This window comes from Gymnoscopelus braueri (genome assembly GCF_963280865.1).
Source record: "Gymnoscopelus braueri genome assembly, chromosome: 4".
NCBI classification, from domain to species: Eukaryota; Metazoa; Chordata; class Actinopteri; order Myctophiformes; family Myctophidae; genus Gymnoscopelus; species Gymnoscopelus braueri.
In genome coordinates, this window is record NC_137605.1 from 25422677 (window position 1) to 25448477 (window position 25801).

At 41.8% G+C, this 25801-nt stretch overlaps 1 protein-coding gene across 1 annotated transcript in view; it reads right to left on the bottom strand.

The window, feature by feature from the left end:
- Positions 1-293: 293 nt before the first annotated feature.
- The window catches only part of fhl3a (four and a half LIM domains 3a), a 56698-nt gene continuing 31190 nt past the window's right edge, over positions 294-25801 (bottom strand). Inside the window, exons 2-6 of the mRNA XM_080426637.1 lie at positions 16993-17165; positions 10683-10857; positions 7744-7913; positions 4804-4990; positions 294-4211 (exon numbers count right to left, since the gene is read on the bottom strand). Of these exons, the coding sequence (XP_080282763.1) occupies positions 4054-4211; positions 4804-4990; positions 7744-7913; positions 10683-10857; positions 16993-17165 (863 nt within the window). The 3' untranslated portion in view covers positions 294-4053. The remainder of the gene's footprint in view (positions 4212-4803; positions 4991-7743; positions 7914-10682; positions 10858-16992; positions 17166-25801) is intronic.

Here is a 25801-nt window from a genome sequence, read left to right on the forward strand (position 1 = left end):
AAGCACATGCTTTCTCGCTCTCCCTCTGTCTGTCACATAGGCATGCACTCGCTCACACGTACGCACACAGGGCGAGGGAGGGGGGCTTTCCTAGAAAGACTTTTGATGGTTAGCACACCATTGGGATTAACTCTGGATGTTGGAAGTCCACAGAAAACCTTAGTCCAAAACGAAAGTTACTGTACAGGATGCAAACAGGTTCAAACTGAATTGTTATCCAACTACAGACGCACAGGTACAGTTGATGCATTGATATATCATGTATAAAAAAAAAACAGAGGCAACACATGAAGTATCATTTAATGTACATTTATTTGATAAGACTTCACAAATAAATCACATCAATGTCAAATTTGGTCACATCAATTATCATCTGTTTAAAGTTTATATTCTTCTCACATTGATGGTCTATTTTTTTCCATCTTAAAAAGCACATTTGCCAACTCTGACTTGCCAGCATCAAAGCTCAAATAATGAAATATGGGCATTTTTAACTGTTCATATAAATGTGACAAACAAGGATAACAAAATAACAGCATTAACAGCAACAACATAATTAATGTGGCAAATAGCCATGAAGTACAAAGACATGCATACTGAAACTGTAGCAATACACCGAAATAATTCATTCCGGCTTCTTTTGGGCAAGCCCATGTTTCTTTCTTAAATGCTGGCTCTGAGCAATGGTAATAGAAACATTTATAACAACAAAACGAAAGACAGGGACAGACAAGGCGTTTATGAGGAATACAAAATGTAAAAGTCAACAAAAAGACAATACAGGATAAAGAGTGGTCTATTCACCATATTCACATGGTGGTGATCTTACATCATACACCCTGTGTATGACGTACTGTAATAGCAAAATGGTCACCATGTGAATATGGTCTATGTGGCCTGTGCCATGTATAAATTCTTTGAATCGTGTTCGTATGTGCACGTAACATGGTAGCAAGAGAATATCTTATCCATAGTGCAAATGACTTGATTGCGAGTAACTTGGACTACCTTCTAAACCTTTACAATGGCTCTGTCAATCTCTCTCCAATCTCTTTCTCTCTCTCTTTCTCAGTATATTTTGCCATACTGCACATTTTGCCAGGGTTCGATTTGTTAGGAGGTGGGGGTGGGGGTGGAATCCATGGCTCTTCTTTTGACATCTCCCCCTCTTCTTTTTTTTGTCGCCAGTTTTGGATATATTTTATCCCTGCTTCTGGTCAGACTGAATGAAATAAAAACATTATATTTTGTTTGATATATTTAATACTTATGTTTAATATCACTATTAAACAATTTAATAATAATAATTAAAAAAAAGTATGTTAACCAAAATGTGTCCAAATTATGTTATTTATTTTTATTGAAATAAATATTGAAAAATATACCAGATCTACAAGTGTCATGATCTACTATTTTAAGTATATAGGGCCCCTTCTGTTTTTGTTTTATTTTATTTTTTACAAATCGAACCCTGCATTTTGCACATTCTCCAAAGGGGGCTTCCACTTTGGATGAGCGGTAGCTGTTTGGTTTCCCGCACAGAAGACCAGGGTTCAACTCTAACACACACACCTTATGAATCTCACTTTCTGCAGCAATGTCCATACAGTACCTATCCTGTTCTCTCTAGGTCAGTGATTCTCAACCCGTGGGCCAGGGTACCACTGGTGGGCCGCGAGGTTATTGCAAGTGGGCCCCCCAAATGACTGGCAAAACACTAAGATTTTAATGATAACATAAAGTATACTATGTTGGTTCAATTGATTATATTCACACAGCGGCCATTTTGCTCTCACGTCATATTTGCGGGTTGGGAAGAAACGCCACCCCACCGGGGTGCAGCGTCATCCCAAAGCCTACACCACTTGTGCAAGGACACGCTGTGATTGGCCAGTAGCCACTTTGAGTGGCAGTCTCGCCAAAACATGATTTACGATTCTGTGCCTATCGGTTGAGTCGGCTCAAGCGAGATGGCACGCCTCCGTCGCGGTCAAAAACAATTGTTTATCGGACCAAAACAAATTCCGCAGTTGTTGTAGGTGAGAGGCAGTTCCACGTGCCTCACAGAAGCGGGCCGTGGTTATAGCACAAGGTATAGGCTTTGGTATGTCACCAGGGGCGCCCAAGTATGACTTAAGTGCAAAATGTCCGCCGTGTGAATATGGTCAATTGATCGAAGCCGGAAAACAATCAATTGATTGACTATTAAAATAGACATGCTCTGAAAATGCACACGGCCCATCCATCTGACCACTTAACCGGCCGCGTTATGTGGTCAGATGGGGGGGGCCGCGAACGCTTTTGGGATTTAAGGTTGAGAAGCACTGCTCTAGGTTGCTCTGGTGAAGGGACATGAAGACAGTGTAGAAGGAGAACTGACACTTGAGGACATTCAAAACGATGCATACAAATGCAAATAAAACAGCATTATTACAGCAACTCAACCACACCTGAACATATGCAGACTCTACAGCTTTACATACTAGTAGTTGTGTCCCGGGTCTGCTTTTCAGAGTGTCACCACCTCCATCTGAGGTGACCATTCATTCATATCAAATATTCGCTAAATCAGGGGTCTTCAATGTTTTTCAGGCCAAGGATCCCCTAGCTGAGAGACAGATGAAGCAGGGACCCCCACTACATATTGTATAGAATTGTGTTTCAGATTAAACTTTATTTGTTTACTTGGTCTGCTGCTGTTTTCCCTCTACACCAAACCTCTTTGCTCAGAATAGGGATGATGGGGTTCAAGTGATTCATGTAAAAAAAAAAAAAAAAAACATATCACACAAAGATTTGGTGGCCCCCCTGCAGTAACTCTGAGGACCCCCTAGGGGTCCGGGGACCCCCTGTTGAAGACCCCTGCGCTAAATGATTGCATAGCGGTTTTCTTAGGTTTTTGACATTACATAGCACACAATATGTGACTTTATTCTTAAGGCACTCCATAAACTTAGTTTCATTATATGATCATTATCTGTTTTTAGTTCTTTTTATTTGGCAAAAATAACTGTGGCGATAAATGCGGACGATACAAAATAAAAAACACCCAAATCAGAGACGAAGCATGAGGGATGCAGTCTCTACATAGTAACATCTAGAGTGTTCTTTTAAATGTGAGTTAAATTAGCGCTTCAGATTTCACTGTGTCTACGTGTGTGTGTGTGTGTGTGTGTGTGTGTGTGTGTGTGTGTGTGTGTGTGTGTGTGTGTGTGTGTGTGTGTGTGTGTGTGTGTGTGTGTGTGTGTGTGTGTGTGTGTGTGTGTGTGTGTGTGTGTGTGTATAAGAATGATCTGAAGCAGTGGTTCTCAAAGTGGGGCCCAGGGATGCTCAGGGTTCCTCGAAGGGGGTTCCAAATGGAACATTTACAGGTCTGTAACTCTGAGAGATTTGTACACTCTCAGAGTTACGGTAGGTCCTCGAAATAAAAAATAAAGTTTGAGAACCACTGATCTGAAGGGAAGCATGTATTAAAAGGATCCCTGGCTAATAAGCCCAATATGCCTTAATACATTATAATTGCCCTCTATAACTAAAATAAATATTTTTAAAACACTTTAAACATTGTATTTCTTTTAGAAATAGTTTTACTTTACTGAAGCGGGACAACACTCGTCGCAGGTTGATGATGTCATTTGTCCATGTGTGGTCCAGCCCTATGGAATGTATGGAATGCATATGATAATATGCTAAAATATAGTTTTGATGTTCATTTAATTAATATTATTAAGGAAGTATTACGTTGTTTTCTATTAGGACACGCTAATAACATTCCATAGGGCTGGATCACACATGGACAAATGACATCATCAACTTGTGAGTAAAAGATTGACTATTTCTAAAATAACAAAAATATATAAGGTGTTTTTAATTTTACATTTTAGTTATAGGGCAATTATAATACATTAAGGCGTATTTCGCTTATTAGCCAGGGATCCTTTTAAGAGCCTCAGCGATGGTTTGGGGGTTCTGCATACGCTGTTTGAGGAGCAGGGTACTGTATATAGATAAAGGTAAACGTGTTAAAAGGGGAGGGAGGGGGGAAGAGCGGCTCTATAGGTTGCTAGTGTTGCAGTCGCGGCACAGGATTCTGTCGCCGTCGGCGGGGAAGAAGCCAGCTCCGACCAGGGACACCGAACACTGGGAGCAGGTGAAGCAGGGCTGGTGCCACTGGCGGTCCTCGAATGAGATGTACTTCCCTCCTCCGAAGCCTGAGGCACAAGGGAGCGAGAGAGAGAGAGAGAGAGACAGACAGCGTTTATACCCAGCGATTCCAAACCTGTGGGCCTGGGCCCACTTGGTGGGCCATGAGGATTATTGAGGATATTGCGAGTGGGCCCCCAAGTAATTGGTAAAACACTGAGATTTTAATATAATAACATTAATATAAAAATAAAAATAAACCTAAATATACTGTATATGTCATGGTATTTTTCTTCTTTAAACCCTTGATTGGGATACAGATAAATATGAACTTAAAATACACTATTTTATTTCCATTGATCCAACGGTAACACAGTTAGCACACGGCCACGGCTATTTTTGAAAAACTTTGAAGGTATAAAACTGTTCCGACCATTGTACATTATTTATTTGCATATTTAAGTTATTTGTCATTTCTGCCCCGTGCAATTTTTGTTCATAGCTGGACATAGCTGGTTTCTGCCCGACAGCAGAGAAATTTTATTTATGTTGCAATGTTGAAAAGCAAATACTACAATTAAAACGTTAATTGCAATTATTGACATGACAATGAATCTTCAACAACTATTTCATAAGTTGTTATTAACACGGTGTGCGGACCTGTGATGGGTTTACTGCAGACTTCACACTTCTTGGCGTAGAGACTGCCAAAACACACCAGGCAGTAGGGGCTGTCGTCTCGGGAGGTGAAGTGCTGTCCGGCGAGCTGCATCTTACAACCAGTGCACACAAAACACTCCTTATGCCAAGGCTCGTCCCGATAGGTCACTCCGCCTTTAGCCAGGGTCTGTCAAAAATTGAAGATTGGATTAAAGTAAAATAAAATCTCACAACTGAACATTTTTGTATACGCAATTCCTAATGTTCAATGTTTAGTTGATTCCTAAACAATTAACCCATTAAAGGGATATTTCACTTTAAAAAAAAATAGGTCATTTAATCATCTACTCAGGCCTTTGTGAACACCCCAGACAGTTTTTAAGTTGCTTGATTCAGTATTTAGATATTTGATATTTATTTTATCGGACATATCCCCCCTTCCTATTCAAACTCAATTTTAACCATAATAAATTCATCAAGAACACCCGTTCTGGGTTCTGGTGACTAATACTGCCCTCTTAACTCATTCAGTGCCAATGAAAAAAATAAATAATTGTAAACTGTGCCAGCCAAAAATACATAGTAAAAAAAAGTGCTCAGGAGCCGAGATACATCCTTTTTCAGTAATAAGTTAAACAAGAAAAAATTAAAATTTTTAATACAATTACTGAAAAAAGTAATCGAAAAAACATGGCCCCCTCACGTTTTGGGAGGGCGATATGAGTCACCAGAACCAAGGACGGGTGTTCTTGATGAATCTATCATGGTTAAAATGGAGTTTGAAGTTACAATGGGTTTGTATAGGAAGGGTGTATGATAAAATGAATATCAAATATCTAAATTTTAAGTTAAATATCCCTTTAACACATTGAATGCCAATCGCGTAGATCTACGCGAACCTATTTAAAGCCGCAGCGTGCCAGTCGCGTAGATCTACGCGAACCGCCGATTCCCATGTTAATCGCCCAAGGTGCACTTTCCGAATTTTTTTGATCCATTTCCGTTTCCGGTTTTCGGTCGGAAACGGAATTATTCGGGTTCCGGTTTTTTCGATCGTATCCGCTTCCTGTCTGGGATCCTGTTTAAAACTCGATTTTCTCGGTTTGTTGTTTTTCTCCTCGCTGATCACTGTTTAGCGTGTATCGGCTGTAGCTTCAAGATGGCGGCTCGCATTTGGAAACTGTTTTCGCTGGACGTTTCTCACGGATCCGCTGTGTGTTTAGAACCAAATGAACGCGCACTTTTAACTTATTTAGCGAGGTCTGTGGCGACATGATAAAAACAAAAAAACAACAATAAAACGCTGGCACTGGTGAGTACATTATGAGATTAAACTCTGGCATGGAATGTGTTAAGACCTGAGGCCGAATCTAAAAATGTTTTCTAAATGCTAACACAAATAAAACTCAAAATATTTTGTTTAAAGGGACTCCCAGAAGCAAAGATTTGAGTTACAAATGTTCGCTTTAAAAATCTATATATTCAAAGATTTGCAAAAAAGATCTATATCTGCTATTTTTTTTATAGCCAAAGAAATCTAAAATGACACAGATGCGTTCCCGGTCTTAATGGGTTAACACAATAATGTAAAATTACGATTGTTTAAGTATTGTTCCTGCTGTTCTGCACACTGCCAATCAGGTGAAGAAATCACAGATTGAGGCTTTAACCTTAGCTTTTATGAAATATCTGAGACATTAGGGTTTTATGGAAGATGCTTCTGAACACGTTGCTAGTTTGACCACTTCAAATGCTCTAGTCTTAAAATAATAACCGAAAATACCCTATCTACAAGCGCGACGCATTCAGAGAGCTTGTGGATAGGCTATTTTCGCTGCGCAACATGCTTCCATAGACGACATGCTGGCGACTTAGAAGTTAGAACTTTAATCCATGTAAGTGGCATTTAAAGACCTCATTGAGACAGCGGGACAGTTCAAAGTAGCCTCCTTGTGACAATACAGCAGCTTGCGCTAAAACGAGACACATTAAACAATGTGAAGTGGAGGAAAGAACACAAGGTGGAGAGTCTGTCTGTTACAATTGAGCACTTTTACAGCACTGGTCCTTGTTTTACCTCTTGTCCCCAAAAGGAGAACACACGAAAAAAAGAAAACATCTCAAGAGGGAAGAACAGAAGCCTCTCCTCAGCTAACCTTAACTAACCAACGATGTAACATTTTCTGATACATTGTGATTATTTAATCCACTTATGCTTAACAACTTTAAAGGAGTAGTTCACCCCAAAAAAATACTTATTTTCCATCAATTACACACCCCATGAAGCCTTGAATTCATGGATTTCTTTTTGTTTTTGTCGCATTCCTAAGCCAATAATTTGATGACCGGGTCATTGGTTAGTAGGAGACTCAGTAAGAGTCTCTTAAGTCTCATTGAGATCCCACGGGTCATCAAATTATTTACTTAGGAATGCAACAAAATCTCCATGAATTCAAGGCTTCATGGGGTGTGTGATTTATAGAATATATGTTCTTTTTTGGGTGATCTACTCCTTTAAGCCTGACATCCCTATTTTGGTCATAGCATTATAATGCAAAACATTTAAAAGATGCAAATCAACAAGCTCACAATGTGTCCTGATGCAACATTTGTCTTTGAAAATGTTTTAATACTAGATGTTCAGGCCACGGTCAACAAAGTATACTGTATAGGGTTTTAAAGGGATAGTTCACCCCCAAAATGACTTTTTTCCTATCGATTAGTCACCCCATGGGGACTTCAATTCATGGATATTTTTTTGTTTTTGTCGCATTCCTAAGCCAATAATTTGATGACCGGCAGCGGTTCTGGTAGCAGACACAAACAGTCTCCTTTGTATCTTCTACCAGAACCGCTGCCTACCATCATCAAATTATAGTTCACCCAAAAAAAAGTTTTTTGGGTGAACTATCCCTTTAAGTAAATGAGTCACAGTGTTACCTTTTTACAGCGCGTGCAGCGCGGGGCGAACTTGTCCTCGTAGCAGGACACGCAGTAGTGTTCATCCTTGTCAGGGATGAAGGACTTAGAGCCAATAGGCTGCTCACAGCTGTGGCAAATGAAACAGCCCTCATGCCACGTAGAGCCACCATATTCTAGCTTCCTCGTACCTAGGGGATGGACAGAGGGAGAGAGAGAGAAAGAGAGAGAGAGAGGAATTAGAGTTAGTTTCTACTGCATTTCTATTTCTGTTAAAATGTGTAATGTTAGACAAGCCTCAAGCCTCCAAAAACAAAACTACCAACAACCAATTAGAGAAATAATGCAATAATGACGTTAATGCACTGAGAGTGAGTGAGTGAATATGCGAGCGAGTGAGTAACCTTAAAGATTATAATACAAAAGTAATTACAGTAAAAGGTCCTATAAGACTAATTTCATACATATGCAATCATGATCAACTACTGGTCAATCATTGTACATAAAGAGCAGCAGCAATACTGTATATATTGTGTACCACTGTCAGAACTGTCTTTCAATGCAAGTCCAAGTCAAGCAGATCTACAAGCTCACAACGCCTCACAAACACGAGGCGGTGTGAGCTTGTAGATCGGCAATTATTTTGCCTCTTTCTTATATAATTTGACAATTTGGCCAGTTCAAAATGTTACTTAAATTGTCACTCCACTGTCATCTGGGGACCCCCCTGGGGGTACCGACCCACAGGTTGAGAACCACTGGGCTAAAAGTATAGTACTGTAGGTCTGTGATAATTATATATTTAAAGTGGCATCGTTCTTTGAATAAGCTTATTGCTCCGGGGTTTTACCAGGTCAAATCTGATTGATTTCATCTTTCAAGTCTCAAGTCGAGCTCTGCCACTGCCTGAATATACATATAATATACATGTAATCATTGAATACTTAATATACATTCCAAGAGGGTGTACTAATGCATCATATATCTTGCAGGGACAGCGTTCTATCGTATGTCTAGTGTGGCCTCATTGCTGATGTCCTTGCTGTGTCATTATATGCTATTTTGCAATGCAAGTCGTCAGTATGCATCGGCACCAATACAGTAATTTATTGTACTTGGTGAATAACGGGAATCTGACTGTGAAATGAAGCCCAAATGAGATGATAAATGACAGTGGGCAGGGACGACAGCACCAGAGTGTCCTTCATGGGGAGGAAATATTTGCACGGAAAGATAAACTGAGTGAGAACAAAAAAGGAATCGCTCCATCAACAATACTTCAACATCTGGATGACTATCTCTGGCACCAGGGGAGCATTTCAGCACGGCCTATCAGATCTGTCTTGGTAACCAAAAGAGCTTCTGAGGATTCTAATGCTGTGGCTTTGATCCCGTGTTGCCTCTCCCTCTCTCTCTGGGCAAACCACTATAACTTAGTGCCCGATTGTTAAACAGAGACAAGTATGTGTGTGTCAGGTTTTGAGTGTGTGTGTGCGTGTGTGTGCGTGTGTGTGTGTGTGTGTGTGTGTGTGTGTGTGTGTGTGTGTGTGTGTGTGTGTGTGTGTGTGTGTGTGTGTGTGTGTGTGTGTGTGTGTGTGTGTGTGTGTGTGTGTGTGTGTGTGCGTGTGCGTGTGTGCGCGTGTGTGTGTGTGTCCCTGTGCAAAGCACTATAATAGTAGCTGCCGGCACTATTAAAAGACACAGGATGGGATTTAGGCTTGAGAATAGAAACAAAAGCACATCTGAGTCTACCTAAGATGAGATCAACAACGCACACGCACGCACACACGCGCACACACACACACACACACACACACACACACACACACACACACACACACACACACACACACACACACACACACACACACACACACACACACACACACACACACACACACACACACACACACACACACACACACACACACACACACAGAGAGACACACAGAGACACACACAGACACACATCGGCAGCATACTAAATGGACTGAACAGCTACAGTGTGCTATTAACTTCCTGTGGGCTTCCATAATTGCCATGTAACCTGGCAGGAAGATCCATCCTCTATAACACAATGACTACCTCACAAGGTGACTCATTGGGGGTATATGATGATGATGTAGAAGCCTGGCCGACATGCACACATCTTCACCCCAAAAAAAAGAAGAAAGGCGAAACGGCCCAGAAATAGAGGGGAGCGCCGCTCTCTTCCTGGAATCGTTTGCCATTTTTATGAGCGCTGCGTTGGCCACTACGGTGGTGCTGAAATAGACGGCTGGCTTATCTCTTGTTATCATCAGAGTGCTGGCAGCCAGCCAGCCCTCAGGATTTGGCTCACGGACAACAAGTCAGGCAGACTGGCAATTACTCTGTCACATTCAGCGCTGGCTGCCGCTCAATCGCTAACTCCAGCCTTTCTCTTCCTCGCTCGTTCTCCCCCCGTCTCTCTCTCGTCTATTTTCTAAATCCCCCCTTCTCTCTCGTATCTACTTGATCTATAGCTCTCCATCTTTCAAGTGCTCTTTCTTCCAGGACCAAGTGCAGACATGCTCCTTGACACATTTCCCCCTTCAGAATGTGTTCGTCCGTCATGAACTTTCAATTCGCAATGTGACACGTGATATATTTGGGATAGACTAAATGACACTAATGCCTTGTTAATGACTTTCAACCTGGCGTCCCTATTTCGGGAATGTCATAGGAGAAAACCGTAAAGAAATGTAAAAAAATAAATAAGTAGATGATGATCTACAACAGTGGTTCTCAAACCTTTAAATTTCAAGGACTCCCCTTAACTCTGACAGTATACAAATGGAACCAATTGGACCAAAAAGACTAGGGCTTAAGTGGGTAAAGGGAGAAGAAAGCATGCCTCGGGGGGCTGGTGTGTGCCACTGTGTATATACTGTAAAGTAACGTGACAGTGTCTTTATTCGTTCATTTCCATTATGCCTCACCTGGCATGACCGTCTTGTCGCAGGCCACGCACTTGGAGGAGAACTCGTTACAGTAACAGTCGTTGCAGAGCAGGGCGTCGTCGTGGCTGGTGAACGGCTCGTCCGCCAGGGAGCGGTCGCAGCGGAAGCAGCGGAAGCAGTGCTCGTGGTAGTGTCGGTCCTCGTAGAATAACTCCTGGAAAGGGGTGAGGAGGAAATTGTAGAAGAATTATAATAACAATAATAATAATAACAATAATAATAATAATAAAAATAGCTCAGATTTATATAGCGCTTTTCTAAGTACCCAACTTTGCTTTACATAAAGAAAAGGAAGGAACCAACTTTATTAAGAAAAAACTAAACAATAAGCATGGGTTGGGGATCTTACTGTAACTAGACCTCAGCTGGGAAAAGCTATCCTGAAGAGGTGGGTTTTGAGTGAGGTTTTTATAGTATAATGTATAATTATACATTATACTGTATTGTTATTATGGTTGTTTATATCTACCTTTATATTTTACCATCACTTATAGCATGATATGTCATGATATTTGGTAGCCAGTAGGAGCCAAGATGTCTCTGCTAGGCCTGATTGTTTTTGTTACAGCCTGTCTGTTATGGTTCAGCTTGTCCTTGTAGCAGCTAGTATGACTATTGTCTGAGGCCTGTGCTCGTTGGCAGAACTACCGTACCACCGATCTGTGTCAGACTGTGTGTCTAACATACTTCTCCCAATGATATCATGTCAATTAAAGCATATCCATCACCACCTAGAATATTGTCTCGACTCCTATTGTCTCATCAATTACTGATTGATCCAGAATTCCACGACAGGGGGCAGAGGTCATAATCAGGAGGAAAGTATCATGATTTGCATCATGAAAAGAGGGATTGGTTATTAAAGGTTGGGTGATATTTTTTGGCGTCAAATAGTTTTTTGTTAAAAGGTTAAAGCACTATATTCTGATAGTATCCATTGCTGTAGAGTGTTTACTCAACCACAACCCCACCCCCATCTCTCCAGCTTTTTAATAAACAGAAAATAAATTTTCGGGTGGATTGCAAATCAGGAGAGAGTACCCATTTATCAGCTTCAATTTAATAGTGTTCCAGCTCCAATTTTGGCCGCTCACTTCTTTCTGTCATCACTTCCAATTTCACTTGTTTATCCTGTATCCTGTATGAGTTCTCTCTCCTGATTGAAAATGTATTTTCTGTTTATTAAAGAGCTGTAGAGACATGGAGACTCCTGTTACTGAACATACACTCTGTATAGCAATGATTACTATCAGATCATATAGTTATTTAACACTTATTTTAACAAAGGAATATCACTTTAGCCTACCTTTAATCTATTTTTATTAAATTATCCATTCTCTTTTAGAAGAGAAATCGATGCATTGGATTTACTGTTGCACCCCTATTGCATCATGACGATCGTACAGTAGATCTCATCATCTCCGCCTACGGATACGTCTGGTGACATCGAAATCCAAGGTAGTCGCTAGAACAACGGCCGTATAAGCCCAGTGCTCTGGGAGCCAATCACATCATCAACACCCCACTATGAAAGTACCAACCTAACTCTGGATTGGTTCTTGGTTCTTCAGTTGTTGATTTTTAAACTCACTATACCAGGGGTTTTCAACGTTTTTCACGCCAAGGACCCCCTAATTGAGAGAGATTAAGCAGGGACCCCCACTACATCGTTTACAATTGTGTTGCAGATTAAACTTTTTCATAAGTTTCATACAGTAGATAGCTTCATTGACTATCATGAGTGTTTTTAGTTTTTTTGTTCATTTCAGACATTTAACCACTTAAACCTTACTTAAACTTAAACCAATTATTAGTGTGGTTGCCCTAACAGGGCAACCAGACTATAGTACTTGATGAATTTCTTATTCCATATAAACAATATTTCAAACTGCTTCTCCTCCCACAGTTTTCCCCAATGTTGTGCCATATCTCAAAATGACCGTCTTGACCTGGAATCGTGCGCTTGTATTTTGCTAAGAGATTGGTTAAATAGTTTAATTGATATTGATTTATTAGTGCATTAAATTTCCCCATCCGCTTTAATGTAAAAGTGAAAAAACTCAAATTCAAGTATTTTTTTCTCAGAAACCGTAAGAGCTAGAGTTACCACATTTGGAGGGGAGGTTCATAATTTAGTCCAAAATTATTTAAAAAAAAATCACACCAATCGGCCACATGGTGGCGCTATAACAGCCCCCTTTACGTTTTGGCCTATAACTCTTGAACCGTAGGTCGTAAAATCAAAATTTCTTTTCACCTGGATTCCTTGGGTCACGACGCATCTCCCCATATAGGCCACGCCCATTTGCGTCTGGATAGATTTTTTGATATTGATTTATTAGTGCATTAAATTTCCCCATCCACTTTAATGGGAATTGCAAAAACTCCCATTCAAGTATTTTTTTCTCGGAAACCATAAGGGCTAGAGTTACATGACTTGGAGGGGAGGTTAATAGTTTATTGCAAAATTATTTAAAAAAAAATCACACCAGTCGGCCACATGGTGGCGCTATAACAGCCCACTTTACCTTTTGGCCTATAACTCTTGAACCGTAGGTCGTAAAATCAAAATTTCTTTTTCCCTAGATTCCTTGGGTCATGACGCAGCTCCCCATATAGGCCACGCCCATTTGCGTCAGGATATATTTTCCGCCATTTTGAATTTTCTTCAAAACACACTTATTGCTCCTTTTCCTTCAAATTTTGTCCAAATCTCACACAAATCGGTACACGTGATCTATGGACCCATGCGATAAAGATATCCAAACGGCATTTTGATAGTCCTTACCGTTCGTCCGTAAATGGCTTCCAAAGTTAGCGGGAGGGGCCCGTTTTACAAAAAAAAACACAAATCACGAACGAAACGTCCAGTCAATCCCAAATTTGAATCACATGTCAAGTGTGGTTTACTCAACAAATCCCCCAAAGCATTTCCACTTTGAGCCATAGGGGGCGCCACAACTCTGCAAAACGTAACCGTTTGATGCAAAAACATGATTTTTGGGGGGATCACTCAAATTGAAAAGCAGGTGATCTCAGGAGTGACATGACGATGTCATTGGCCCGCTACATTTGTGGGAGGGGCTTATTTATTTTAGTGGGAGGGGCCTATTTCTTCAAATCAAAACGCCATGTATCACGAACACAGGATCCAATCAGCACCAAATTCGAATGGCACGTCACGCGACCTCCGACGGTATTCCTCCAAGCATATTCCTCAAGTCCGGGCGGTGGCAACCTGCGACCGGCGACGGCGCAACCACACTTTGCAATTTCCCATAATTGCGACGCGTCTAGTTAGTACTTGATTTGCTCCTCTTCCCCCGCTACACCAAACCTCTTTGCCAAAAGTAGCCGATCTACAAGCTCACAACGCCAAGCACTGTGAGCTTGTAGATCTTCTATTTTCGGGCAATGTTCCCCTCAGAATAAGGATTCTACGGTTCAAGTGGTTAATGACCCCCTGTAGTTACTCTGAGGACCCCCTAGGGGTCCCGGACCCCCTGTTGAAGACCCCTGCACTATACCCAGTTCTAGCAACGAAGGCTGGGAGGTTTTCACCAGTCTCTAGTTGAGTCTAACTTGTGAGTCTACATCAGAATTAGACTCGGAATCACTGACTTTATTCAGCAGGGGCAATAAACGCACAACAAAGTGCGTGACTGCGTTACGACAAGTGATGGACATAGTGAGGACAATACGACGTCACAGAGTAAGGCTCAGTCAGTTGACTGAACAGTGAAATGAGATGTGATAATATAGTGCAATACTGTGCACACTATTGCAGTATATTGCATGCTAGCGTATTGTGCCCAGGTTATTGCCACACCAGATGGTAGATGACGGGATACCGACTTTGCACAAAGCAGGTGAATATGAATTATTAACCCGTTCAATCCGGGAACGCATAACTGTGTCATTTTAGATTTTTAGCTATAAGCATTATTTTATACTTTGGGCTATTCTAAAAGCTCATAGGGCGGCACAGAGTACCGTGCTACGTGCTTGCAGATCAGCATTTTCTTTTTTTGTTTATCGTGAAGATTTGTGCAAATCTTTGAATATGTGTATTTTTTAAAGCGAACATTTTTAACTAAAATCTTTGCTTCTGGGGGGATTCTACAAAAGTCTTTTTTTTGGAAAAACAACGTATGTTGCTATAATATCAGTGGTTCTCAAACCTTTTAATGTCAAGGACCACCCAAAATGATATGTATTTGTCAGCAGACCCCCCTCCCCCCCCATCTCAAAATATTTTGTTCCAGGGACCCCCAGAAGCAAATATTTGAGTTAAAAATGTATATATTAAAAGATTTGCACCCATTTTCACGATTTTTCAAAAATAGCAGATCTACAAGCTCATAGCGCTATTTTTTAATAGCCAAATAAATCTAAAATGACACAGATGCGTTCCCGGATTGAATGGGTTAAAGAAGTCAGTGGAGAAATGAGAGACTTTTAATTTAGCAGTGTGTAGGCTAACGGGTTAATTTGACTCTATGTGAATGTGTAGGTCATCTCGTATAGACTAATGAGAGAGAGGCTGGAAGACTCCACAGCAACAGAGGGTTCTGGTTACAGCAGCGGAGAGGAGAGGAGAGGAGAGGAGAGGAGAGGAGAGGAGAGGAGAGATTGGTCTGTGTTAAACACATGATGAAATATCCACACGGACAGTAATTGTGTGTGTGCGTGTATGTATGTGTGCGTGTGTGTATGTGTGTGTATGTGCCTGTGTGTGTGTGTGTGTGTGTGTGTGTGGGTTTGTGTGTGGGGGTGCGTGCACACATGTGTGAGCGTGTGTGCTTTTGTGCGTAAAAGAGGTCCTGACAGGGATGAGGTTGAATTTATTGTCTGTGGGACTCAGAGCCAAGACAAACAGTCCGCTGGTTGTGAGAGTGTTGCTAAGTCATTGGCTTCCATACCCAAGCATGGTAGTGACCGACTAGCACAGTGGTTCTCAAACTTTTTCATGTCAAGGACCCCAAAATTGGTATGTATTTGGCCGCAGACCCCCATCTGAAAATGTTTTGTGCCAGGGACCCCCAGAAGAGAAATTAGTTTTCCAATAAATCTGCTAGTTTTTAATAGCCAACATATAAATGGATAAAGTGGTTAAAATGAGTGTGACGCTGTATCAACACATTTTGTTGGGGACCCCCTGGAACCCCCCAAAGGACCCCTGGGGGTCCCCGGACCCCACTTTGAGAACCAATGGACTACATGCCACCCTCTGTCAACTGAAACTCTATAAAGAATAGTCTATTCACATCACAAATGACCTGCGTCTTGTTTGGGTTTTCCATTAAGGGAAGATTAAAATTTTACTTGATTGTGGGCGAAGAAGGAGACGTTTTCTCATGCGGCATTTTTTTTACGATCTGAAACAAAATTAGCCCATTGGCTAACATGGACTTGGTGGAAATTGCCTGTGTAATTGCGTGTTAAATTGGCCTTTACTGTGTCTTGCCACACAACATATATTGAACACGCCTCATTTACCATGTATTATACACCATTAACATGGGGGGACAACTTCTGTTTTAGCCATTTAAGACCGTGTCAAAACACAGTAAAAAGATAAATGACTTTGACGTTACTACAGTACAGTATGGAGGGCTGACTAACAGCTGGCTGCCATAGTTTAGGTTTATAGTTTACTTTGTTTAGCCTCTTGTTATGTTAAATAAAACGCATAACCCATTGTAAAACTACGTAATTTATCCCACAATGTAATTCCATTCCAAAACGCTATATATCTATTTTAGAGGAGGGGTGGACATTTAGCACTAATTCAAATATGTCTTACGTCCATATGATCTCAGCTGCAAAGAATGCTGTTTTAATTTAATTCCTAATTTCATAATTCATGTTTCCTTCACATTTCCTTCTCCCTCCCTACTTCCTTTTTACTGTTTATGAAAGTGGTTCCCAGAAACCCTTTTAGCTCAAGACCCCAAAGAGAAATGTGATGTCTCCCTGGGACCCAAACTAGTGAAAATAGCCTACTTCTTAAACGTTTTTTTTTAAATGTATTAATGGAATTTAGTTGATTGTTGTTGAAGAAAAAAAACAGTTTTACATTCATGAAGAAAAAAAAATATTTTCTTTAATAATAATGAAAACAAATGTAGGAAACAAAAAAAGGGATATTTACTCGCAACCCATACAAATTGGTTCACAAACCAAAATCGGGGTCTCCCGAGTCCGACCCATGAGGTGTTTGTTTGGGAACCCACTGGCACAGAAACAGCAGGTAACAGGTTAATGGGTGAAGGATGTGTGTGTGTACCCTGGCGTCGTGGGCGATGAGCTCCTTGCACTCGTCACACGTGTTGGAGAACAGGCTGTCGTAACAGGGGATGCAGTACGGGCTGTCCTCCGACTGGATGTACTTGCGGCCGTACAGCGACTCTTTGCAGTTGTCACAGTCAAAGCGGTCGGCCATCGTCACCTTCTCGAAACCTGAAACACAGGAGACGCCAGACGTTAGAGCCGCCACTCAGCAGAAACCTCTTATCTCCATATTTGAATGTTTTTTTTGGGTAAATCAATGTCCTACTTGATCGTACTACAGCGTCACACAAAAGGTGTCGGATCTGCAAGCTCGAAATTGTTTTGGACATATGAGGTAGAGACGATTTACAATTTAGGCATTTAGCAGACGCTCTTAACTAGAGCGACTTACGATAAGCAAGCACACATACAGCTAATTAAAGCAGTAAGTGATTTTCCTTTGTTAAAATAAGTGTCAAATAGCTCTATATTCTGATAGCAATCATTGCTATAGACACAAGAGTGTCTCTCCAGCTCTTTAGAAAACCCTAACAGAAAATGCATTTTCAGGTCGGGTTACCAATTCTATCCAACCAGGACAGACAACTTATACACCTTGCAGGATAAACACGTGAAATTGAAACTGGAACACTAGAAAAAGAAGCTGATAAAAATGGGTACTATTGTGAAATTGGCAACCCACCTGAAAATGTATTTTCTGTTTATTAAAGAGATGGAAAGAACAAAACTGTCACTGAACCAAACTCTTTATGCTTTTCACAATAAAAAAAAGAATAACCCAAAAACACTTTGTTCTAACCAAAAAATATCACTTACGGTACACTAACTTTTCATACGAAAATACAGCTTAATGCTTATCTACAAACTCACTACGTGAGACGATTGCGACACGTTGCAAGCTCGTAGATCAGCTATTTTCAGCGAGTGACACCGGCGTACAATGGAGTATAAATTGAGCGATAGCGTGGACGATGAGGACAGCTGGGGGAGGACAGAGAGACAGTGGGAGGGGAAAAGGAGGGAGAGGTGCGAGGAAAAGTTTCCGTCGCTTCAAGCCTCCCCTGAACAGAAGTATAGGATGCCATTAGTGTAGGGTTTCTCTGCCAATATTTATACTGCAAGTACAACTGCCTGCACCGCTCATGGGATTTACACCAAAATAAAATGAGGAGAAAGACGAGTAGGTGGGGGGGGCAGAGATATACAGACATAGATGAAAAGGGTGAGAGAGACACGGAACAAGAGACAGAGAAAGACAAGACTTTCATGAGAGGTACAAAACGCCTATTAACTTTTATTGCCGAGCGATGAAAGTGATGTGCACAGGGAAGGGAGAGAGAGACAGAGAGAGAAAGAGAGAGAGAGAGAGAGAGAGAGAGAGAGAGAGAGAGAGAGAGAGAGAGAGAGAGAGAGAGAGAGAGAGAGAGAGAGAGAGAAATAACAAAGAAATACAGCTTTAACATGGTTCATTGGGAACAAGATAATACACCTCTGACTGCTAATTGAACTCTTGAGACCCTTGAGGATCACTTTTTACACTCAAATATTAGAGTGAGTGGTATGGTACTGTTTATCATATACTGTACCACCAAATGAGACAGAAAGGTCAAGAAGAGAGTGTGTGTGTGTTGTGTGAGAGAGAGAGAGAGAGAGAGAGAGAGAGAGAGAGAGAGAGAGAGAGAGAGAGAGAGAGAGAGAGAGAGAGAGAGAGAGAGAGAGAGAGAGAGAGAGAGAGAGAGAGAGAGAGAGAGAGAGAGAGAGAGAGAGAGAGAGAGAGAGAGAGAGAGAGAGAGAGAGAGAGAGAGAGAGAGAGAGAGAGAGAGAGAGAGAGAGAGAGAGAGAGAGCGAGAGCGAGAGAGAGAGAGAGAGAGCTATGGTTAACATAGCATTATTATTTTTGAGCCACTTGAACCCTATACTCATCGGTTATTTGAACAACGCGACGTGGTGATTGATCAGCTATTGTCAAAAAATCTTGAAAAGAATCTGAACAATTTTGAACAACACAAATCTTGTATTGGGGGTCTCCCTGGAGCACAATATTTTCAGATGGTGGTCCTCGGCCAAACACATAATATTAATATGGGAGTACTTGACACGGAAATGTACACTAGATACACACTTGGTTGGTGTTTGATTGGCCCCTTGATCATAGCTTGAACACACAACAAAGTGACAGAATAATATTGTGGGGAGCATTGTGGCAACAATACCGGGTTGGGTTGCCAAAACATTACAGCATGGCTGGAGGAGAGCCTGGCGATAAGTGATACAGCCCTCTAGCAGAGTGCTGTGCCGGGGAGGGAGTTCCACCTCCACCCAGGAGGGAGAATAAAAATAATAACCACCTCTGATATCATAATCAATCAAACTTCACCCTGAGGTCCTGCGCTGCCTGACTTACACACTCATGCACACGCACACGCAAAATACAGCACGCTCCTGTGAGGAAAGTATGCATGTGTAATGTGGACATGTATACACATTGGGATGTTCCACACACACACACACACACACACACAGACAGACACACAGACACACAGACACAGACACACTCACACACACACACACACACACACACACACACACACACACACACACACACACACACACACACACACACACACACACACACACACACACACACACACACACACATGGAAGCTCTAGATGACACACGTGCATGCGTTGGAACACAGACACAAATACACACACACAAATACATAGACACGCACAAGCATGCTGATATACTCATGAAATACCTACACATTCTGAAATGCAACTGCACAGATACATACATAAAAGCACACACACGCGCGCGCGCACGTACACACGCACACACGCTCACGCACGCACGCACACACACACACACACACACACACACACACACAGGAAAGTTGACAGACAGACAAAGGAGGCTAGAATAATAGCCAAATCACACAGGATACATCATCAAAGACAACATCAGTCCCAGACTCTCACGTTTCATCCGTCTGAGCCCTCTGTGAGATAAAAGCTCCTAATGAGTTGGGGTGGGGGGCCGGGAGTCAAGAAAGATCCAACAGACCACCTCACCTGTTCCCCATTCCTCATAAATAACCCTGTGACGTGCTCCGTGCTAACGCGACACCGCCTTACACCAGTCTGGTGAGTCGCTCTCAGCACCCCGCATTGGCCTTTAGACATAAATTAGCCAGAGTAAATATTAGGTAGCCTTGTGGCCGTGTGTATACACTGGCTCACATCACTGGACTCCCATATCTCTCCATCTAATGAGGGAATGGAATGGATACCCCCCTTTTGGACCCGACGTCTCAGGTTAGAGAAGGCATCCATCTGGAGGTACTGTAGCGGAAAACATTTCAGCATAACGTTGCTGTCAGGCGGAAACCTCTCATCTCCATATTCTGTTATACGTTTTTTTCGTAAATGAAATTAATACTCGATCAGAGACGATAAGCAGCTGTTGTGTCATGGTACTGCGTGTGTGTATAGGAGTTAACCACTTAAACCCGACATACTTTGTTGTTGTACGTCAAATAGCAACAATAGCAACGCAACGCATTGTGAGCTGATCCGCTAGCTTGCCAAAAGATTGCATATTTTCTCCAAATGTTCACCTATTTCCGCTGAATGTTCACCTATTATGATGTGACAATGCCCAGAAATAGGGTACGCTAGGGGTTCATGCGGTTAAACTTGCAAAGGCTGTGGTTTAACCCATTAAGACCTATAAAGGTCTTCTAAATCCTATAACAGTTTTCTGAAAAACGCATGTTTTTATATCAGTGGTTCTCAAACTTTTTCATGTCAAGGACCTCCAAAATTATACTGTATGTATTTCGGCCGCGGACCCCCATCTCAAAATATTTTGTTCCAGGGACCCCCAGAAGCAAAGATTTGAGTTACAAATGTTTGCTTGAAAAATATTTATAATCAAAGATTTGCACACATTTTCATTTTTTTTTAAAATAGCAGATCTACAAGGCTATGTAGATCTGCTATTCAAGCTATACAAGCTCATAGCGCGGCATCGAGTGCCGCGCTATGAGCTTGTATAGCCGCTATTTTTGAACAGCCAAAGTATAAAACAATGGTGGTTACACAGATGCGTTCCCGACGGTTTTAATGGCTTAATACCTGTGCCTTTTAGATTGGGCCCAACGTTTGCTGAAGTGTTGCAGACACGTTACCGACAGCCCGTGACCAGCACCTGCGATAAAAATCACTTCAAGAAAAGCAAGGAGTTGAAAAGGACTGCTACAGTATGACCTCAGCCTTATCTGCACAGTGGCAGCCAGGTATGTGCTGGCCGCGCTTGCCAGGCTGCTGAGCGAGACAAGGCATGACTCATACGGACGGGAAAGCGAGCGCCTGTGACGTCTGATGTCAGCCTTTGGTTTCAAAGTGAATCCAGCAGCTGTCAGCAGCTGTTTATTGCTATTTTTCCCACTTCATTCGTATCATCTAAACCCGATTTCGGTAAATGACTGCAGAAAAGTAGGTCACAAAACATTATTGAGACTGATTAAAGAAAAAACAGATTTTCAACCTAAATCCTATTGTTCTGATATGAGGAGATCAATAATATAGTGGGGAGGAAAAAAAAGTACCCATATGTCTACATCACGTACGCCTGAAAACGTGAAACAACACTTTTCATGTCATTGTTCGTCCGGATGTAAAGATTTCACAGAGAAATGGTTTGACCAATAATATTCAATCCTGGATGTCCAAACAAACAGAGACTATAGGCTGCAACAGTTAATTGAACTAATTGATTTAAAGGTAGGGTAAGTGATTTGCAAGTATTCAAATAATTGCAAAATGGGTCTATTTTCTGATAGTGCTCGTTACTATAGAGTGTCCTGTCCATATAAGGAGTCTCCATGTCTCTCCAGCTCTTTATAAAACAGAAAATGCATTTTCGTTTCAGTTTCAGTTTCATTTCCAATTTTATCCAATCAGGATAGAGAACTCAATCAGGATATAGATTAAACAAGTGAAATTGGAAGTGATGACACTAAGAAATGAGCAGGCAAAATTAGAACTGGAACACTATAAAAATGGGTACTTTCTCCTAATTGGCTGAGATTTTGACACCTACCAGAAAATGTATTTTCTGTTTATTAAAGAGCTGGAGAGACGGGGAGACTCCTGTTACTGAACAAACACTCTATAGCAATGATTACTATCAGAATATAGTGCTTTAACCTTTAGAAAAAAATACTTTTTGTTTTAACCCAAAAATATCACTTACCCTACCTTTAATCGATTATGAAAAATAATAAATGTAATAAAATCAAACATAGCTGCTATGAATCAATGCATTTTGTTTACCACAAAAAAAAGCGCTTCTCAATTATTCGATTAATCGGAAAAGTAATCGAAAGACAATTCGCTAAGAAATGATAAATGATAGATAGTTGAAGCCCTAAGAGACAGTCTGTCTTGGTAGCTGGGGTGGATCATCCAGGGTGTTCCAGAGGTAGATTATTTCCCCCCACGGCTGCACTCCCATGCAGGCAGGCAGCTTTGGTCAGGCCTTCCTAACTACAAGTGTATTTATGGTCTCAGGAGAGACGTGGGTTGGAGCTAAAACAACCAGCCTGACAGCAATCAGTTAAGATTAGGTAGCTCACACACACACACACACACACACACACACACACACACACACACACACACACACACACACACACACACACACACACACACACACACACACACACACACACACACATACTGTACACACACACACACATACACACACACACACACACACACACACACACACACACACACACACACACACACACACACATTCACACACGTTCACACATTCACACACGTACACACACACACACACACACACACACACACACACACACACACACACACACACACACACACACACACACACACACACACACACACACACACACACACACACACACACACACATACTGTACACACACACACACACACACACACACACACACACACACACACACACACACACACACACACACACACACATACTGTACACGCACACACATTCACACACGTTCACACATTCACACACGTACACACACACACACACACACACACACACACACACACACACACACACACACACACACACACACACACACACACACACACACACACACACACACACACACACACACACACAGACACACACACAGCACGGATGGGAACGGTACATTCGCAAAGGTTCCAAAGCCCTGATACATAAATACGGATTACTTCAAAAAAGGGGTCTTGTTTTGGTTTTGGGGTCTTGTAGTATCGACATGTCAGAAGGGATCAGTAAGAGTAACAATCTAAGAGTGGTGAGTAGATGGCTTAAAGTGAACTCTTGATGCCACGGAACCCTTGGCTCTCACAGAGGGGCCATGACGTCAGTGTGTTGACCTCCAGCGTTCTGTGTTAAGACGTGACCGAATCCAAAAACCGCTGACCCAAAACCCCGGCCCAACATCCTTTCTCCAACATCGGCCCCCATGAGGAGGGTGAGGGAATTTGCATACGTGTGTGCAGGCATGTGTGAGAGGAGAGGAGAGGAGAGGAGAGGAGAGGAGAGGAGAGGAGAGGAGAGGAGAGGAGAGGAGAGGAGAGGAGAGGAGAGATTGGATCTAGTCCATGTTGAAGGCCAGTTCTCACAGGGCTTTGAACCTACTGTACTATCCTGGCTTCCTGGCAAAAGATCCATTCCCCCCCATGCTAGGACCCTGTGACTAAGAACCCCACTCTGTTAATAAAATTCCCAAATACCGCAGTCATGACTGACTCGGGTCCTGAGAGAGAGAGGGGGGGGAGAGAGGAGAGAGAGAGAGAGAGAGAGAGAGAGAGAGAGAGAGAGAGAGAGAGAGAGAGAGAGAGAGAGAGAGAGAGAGAGCTTCAAGGAAACCACCACCACCCCACCCCCAGTGAGGACAATGGCCTAAATACTGTTGTTTACAGAGTATTTTAGTGCTGCAGAGCAATGAAGGGATTAGTCAGTGATGTATTCCATTCTCAGTCTATAATGATCCGGAGGGATTTTGGCTGAGTGGCATATTGAAAATATATCCAGATACCGTAAACGCTGCTATATAGGTCAACCTAAATGACTCTGCAGAAATGCTCTTCTCTGGTTCTCTTAACCCTTTCAACACTCGTCGTTTGCTGTTTGTCTTAAAAACCAGGCTCACAATGTTGGGGAAGTTACATTCAAATGTAATGTATTACATGACTTACTACTTTCACATTTCAAATTAATAACAATAGTACTTTCTGTGCCAAGTAATGTGTTGTGAAAGTAACACAATTAGTTTTGCGTTACTTTCACAAAATACCCTCAAACGACTAGGTCTAATATTAAATGGATGAGGGGAGGCTAATTGAAATGGAGAAGAAGTCCACGATAATGTTATTCGTTATTTTAGCAGCATAAAGGGCAATATCATGATGAAACAACTCAGCACCTTCTATTGGCACAGGGTATATTTTGAGAAGCCTAATAAAAGTATAAATAGCAAACCGCTGTTATTAGTGTGCATGAATTTAGAAAAGCTTAACAAACTATAAAGTAATGTGTTATTTGACTTATCTGTGATAATATACCCTAGTGTGTTACCCCAAAACATGTCAGACTGTAAGATACTGTAGGAACAGGAATGTCAAGGCCAATTTCACCAAGTCACCTTAACTCTTGACTGGAAGTCTAGGCTGAGCAGAGGTGTAAAGTAACTTAGGTACTGTACTTCAGTACAATTTTAGGTACTTTTACTTTACTTGAGTATTTCCATTTTTCGACACTTCATACTTATACTCCACTACATCTCAAATAGGCCTATTATACTTTTCACTCCACTACAATTATTTGTAAACTTTAGTAACAAGTTGCAAAACATACAAATTAACCTTTATACACCATCTATTCGAAAATAGCTGACCTACAAGCTCACAACGTGTAGTGATGCGACACATTGTGAGCTTGTAGGTCAGCTATTATAATTCTTTCGGACAAATTGAGTAGGCTACTTTTACTTTTGGTGCGTTAAGTACATTTTGATACCGATACTTTTACTCACGTACATTTTGAATACAGGACTTTCACCTGTAACAGCAGAGTACGTCTGCATTGCAAAAACATTTGAGTACGTTTTCCACCACTGAGGATGAGGGCCAATGTAGAGAGACACCACAGAATATCAAACCAATGGCAGCTAAGCTAACAGATGATGTATGAACGCTGTTGCCGTGCAACATAGTGACGGTGGGTTACTGGGGGAGAGGGCTGGAAGCTACCCGGTCCAGTCCGGTCTCACAGGCGAGCCCTGGTAATCCCCTGCCCAAACTTTGCTCACGCTCCGGTTCACTCCAAACGTACAAGCTGCACATCGTCTCTCTGTCGGGTGGGAAACCTCACATGTCCAAAACTGTTACTTTTCAGGATTCAAGTAAAAGAAAAACAGCAAAAGTAGCAGATCGGCAAGCTCGAAACGCGTCGCTTCGCGCCGCGTTTCGAGCTTGCGGATCTGCTACTTGTGATGCTTTCGTCCGACGCTTGTCGAATGAGCAAGTCGGATGTTAATTTACGAAAAAACACAAAAAGTCAAAATATGGACATAAGAGGTTTTCTGGCCGACAGCAACGATATCCTACTAGGAATGACCCTGGCAACAGGCCTCCCCGCTCTCCTCCCACCCAATAGGAGAGTGCGTCTGTCAAATATCTGTTTGGCTAAGACTAGACAAAGCAGTGGACTGTATGTTACAAAAACACAGGAGACAGTT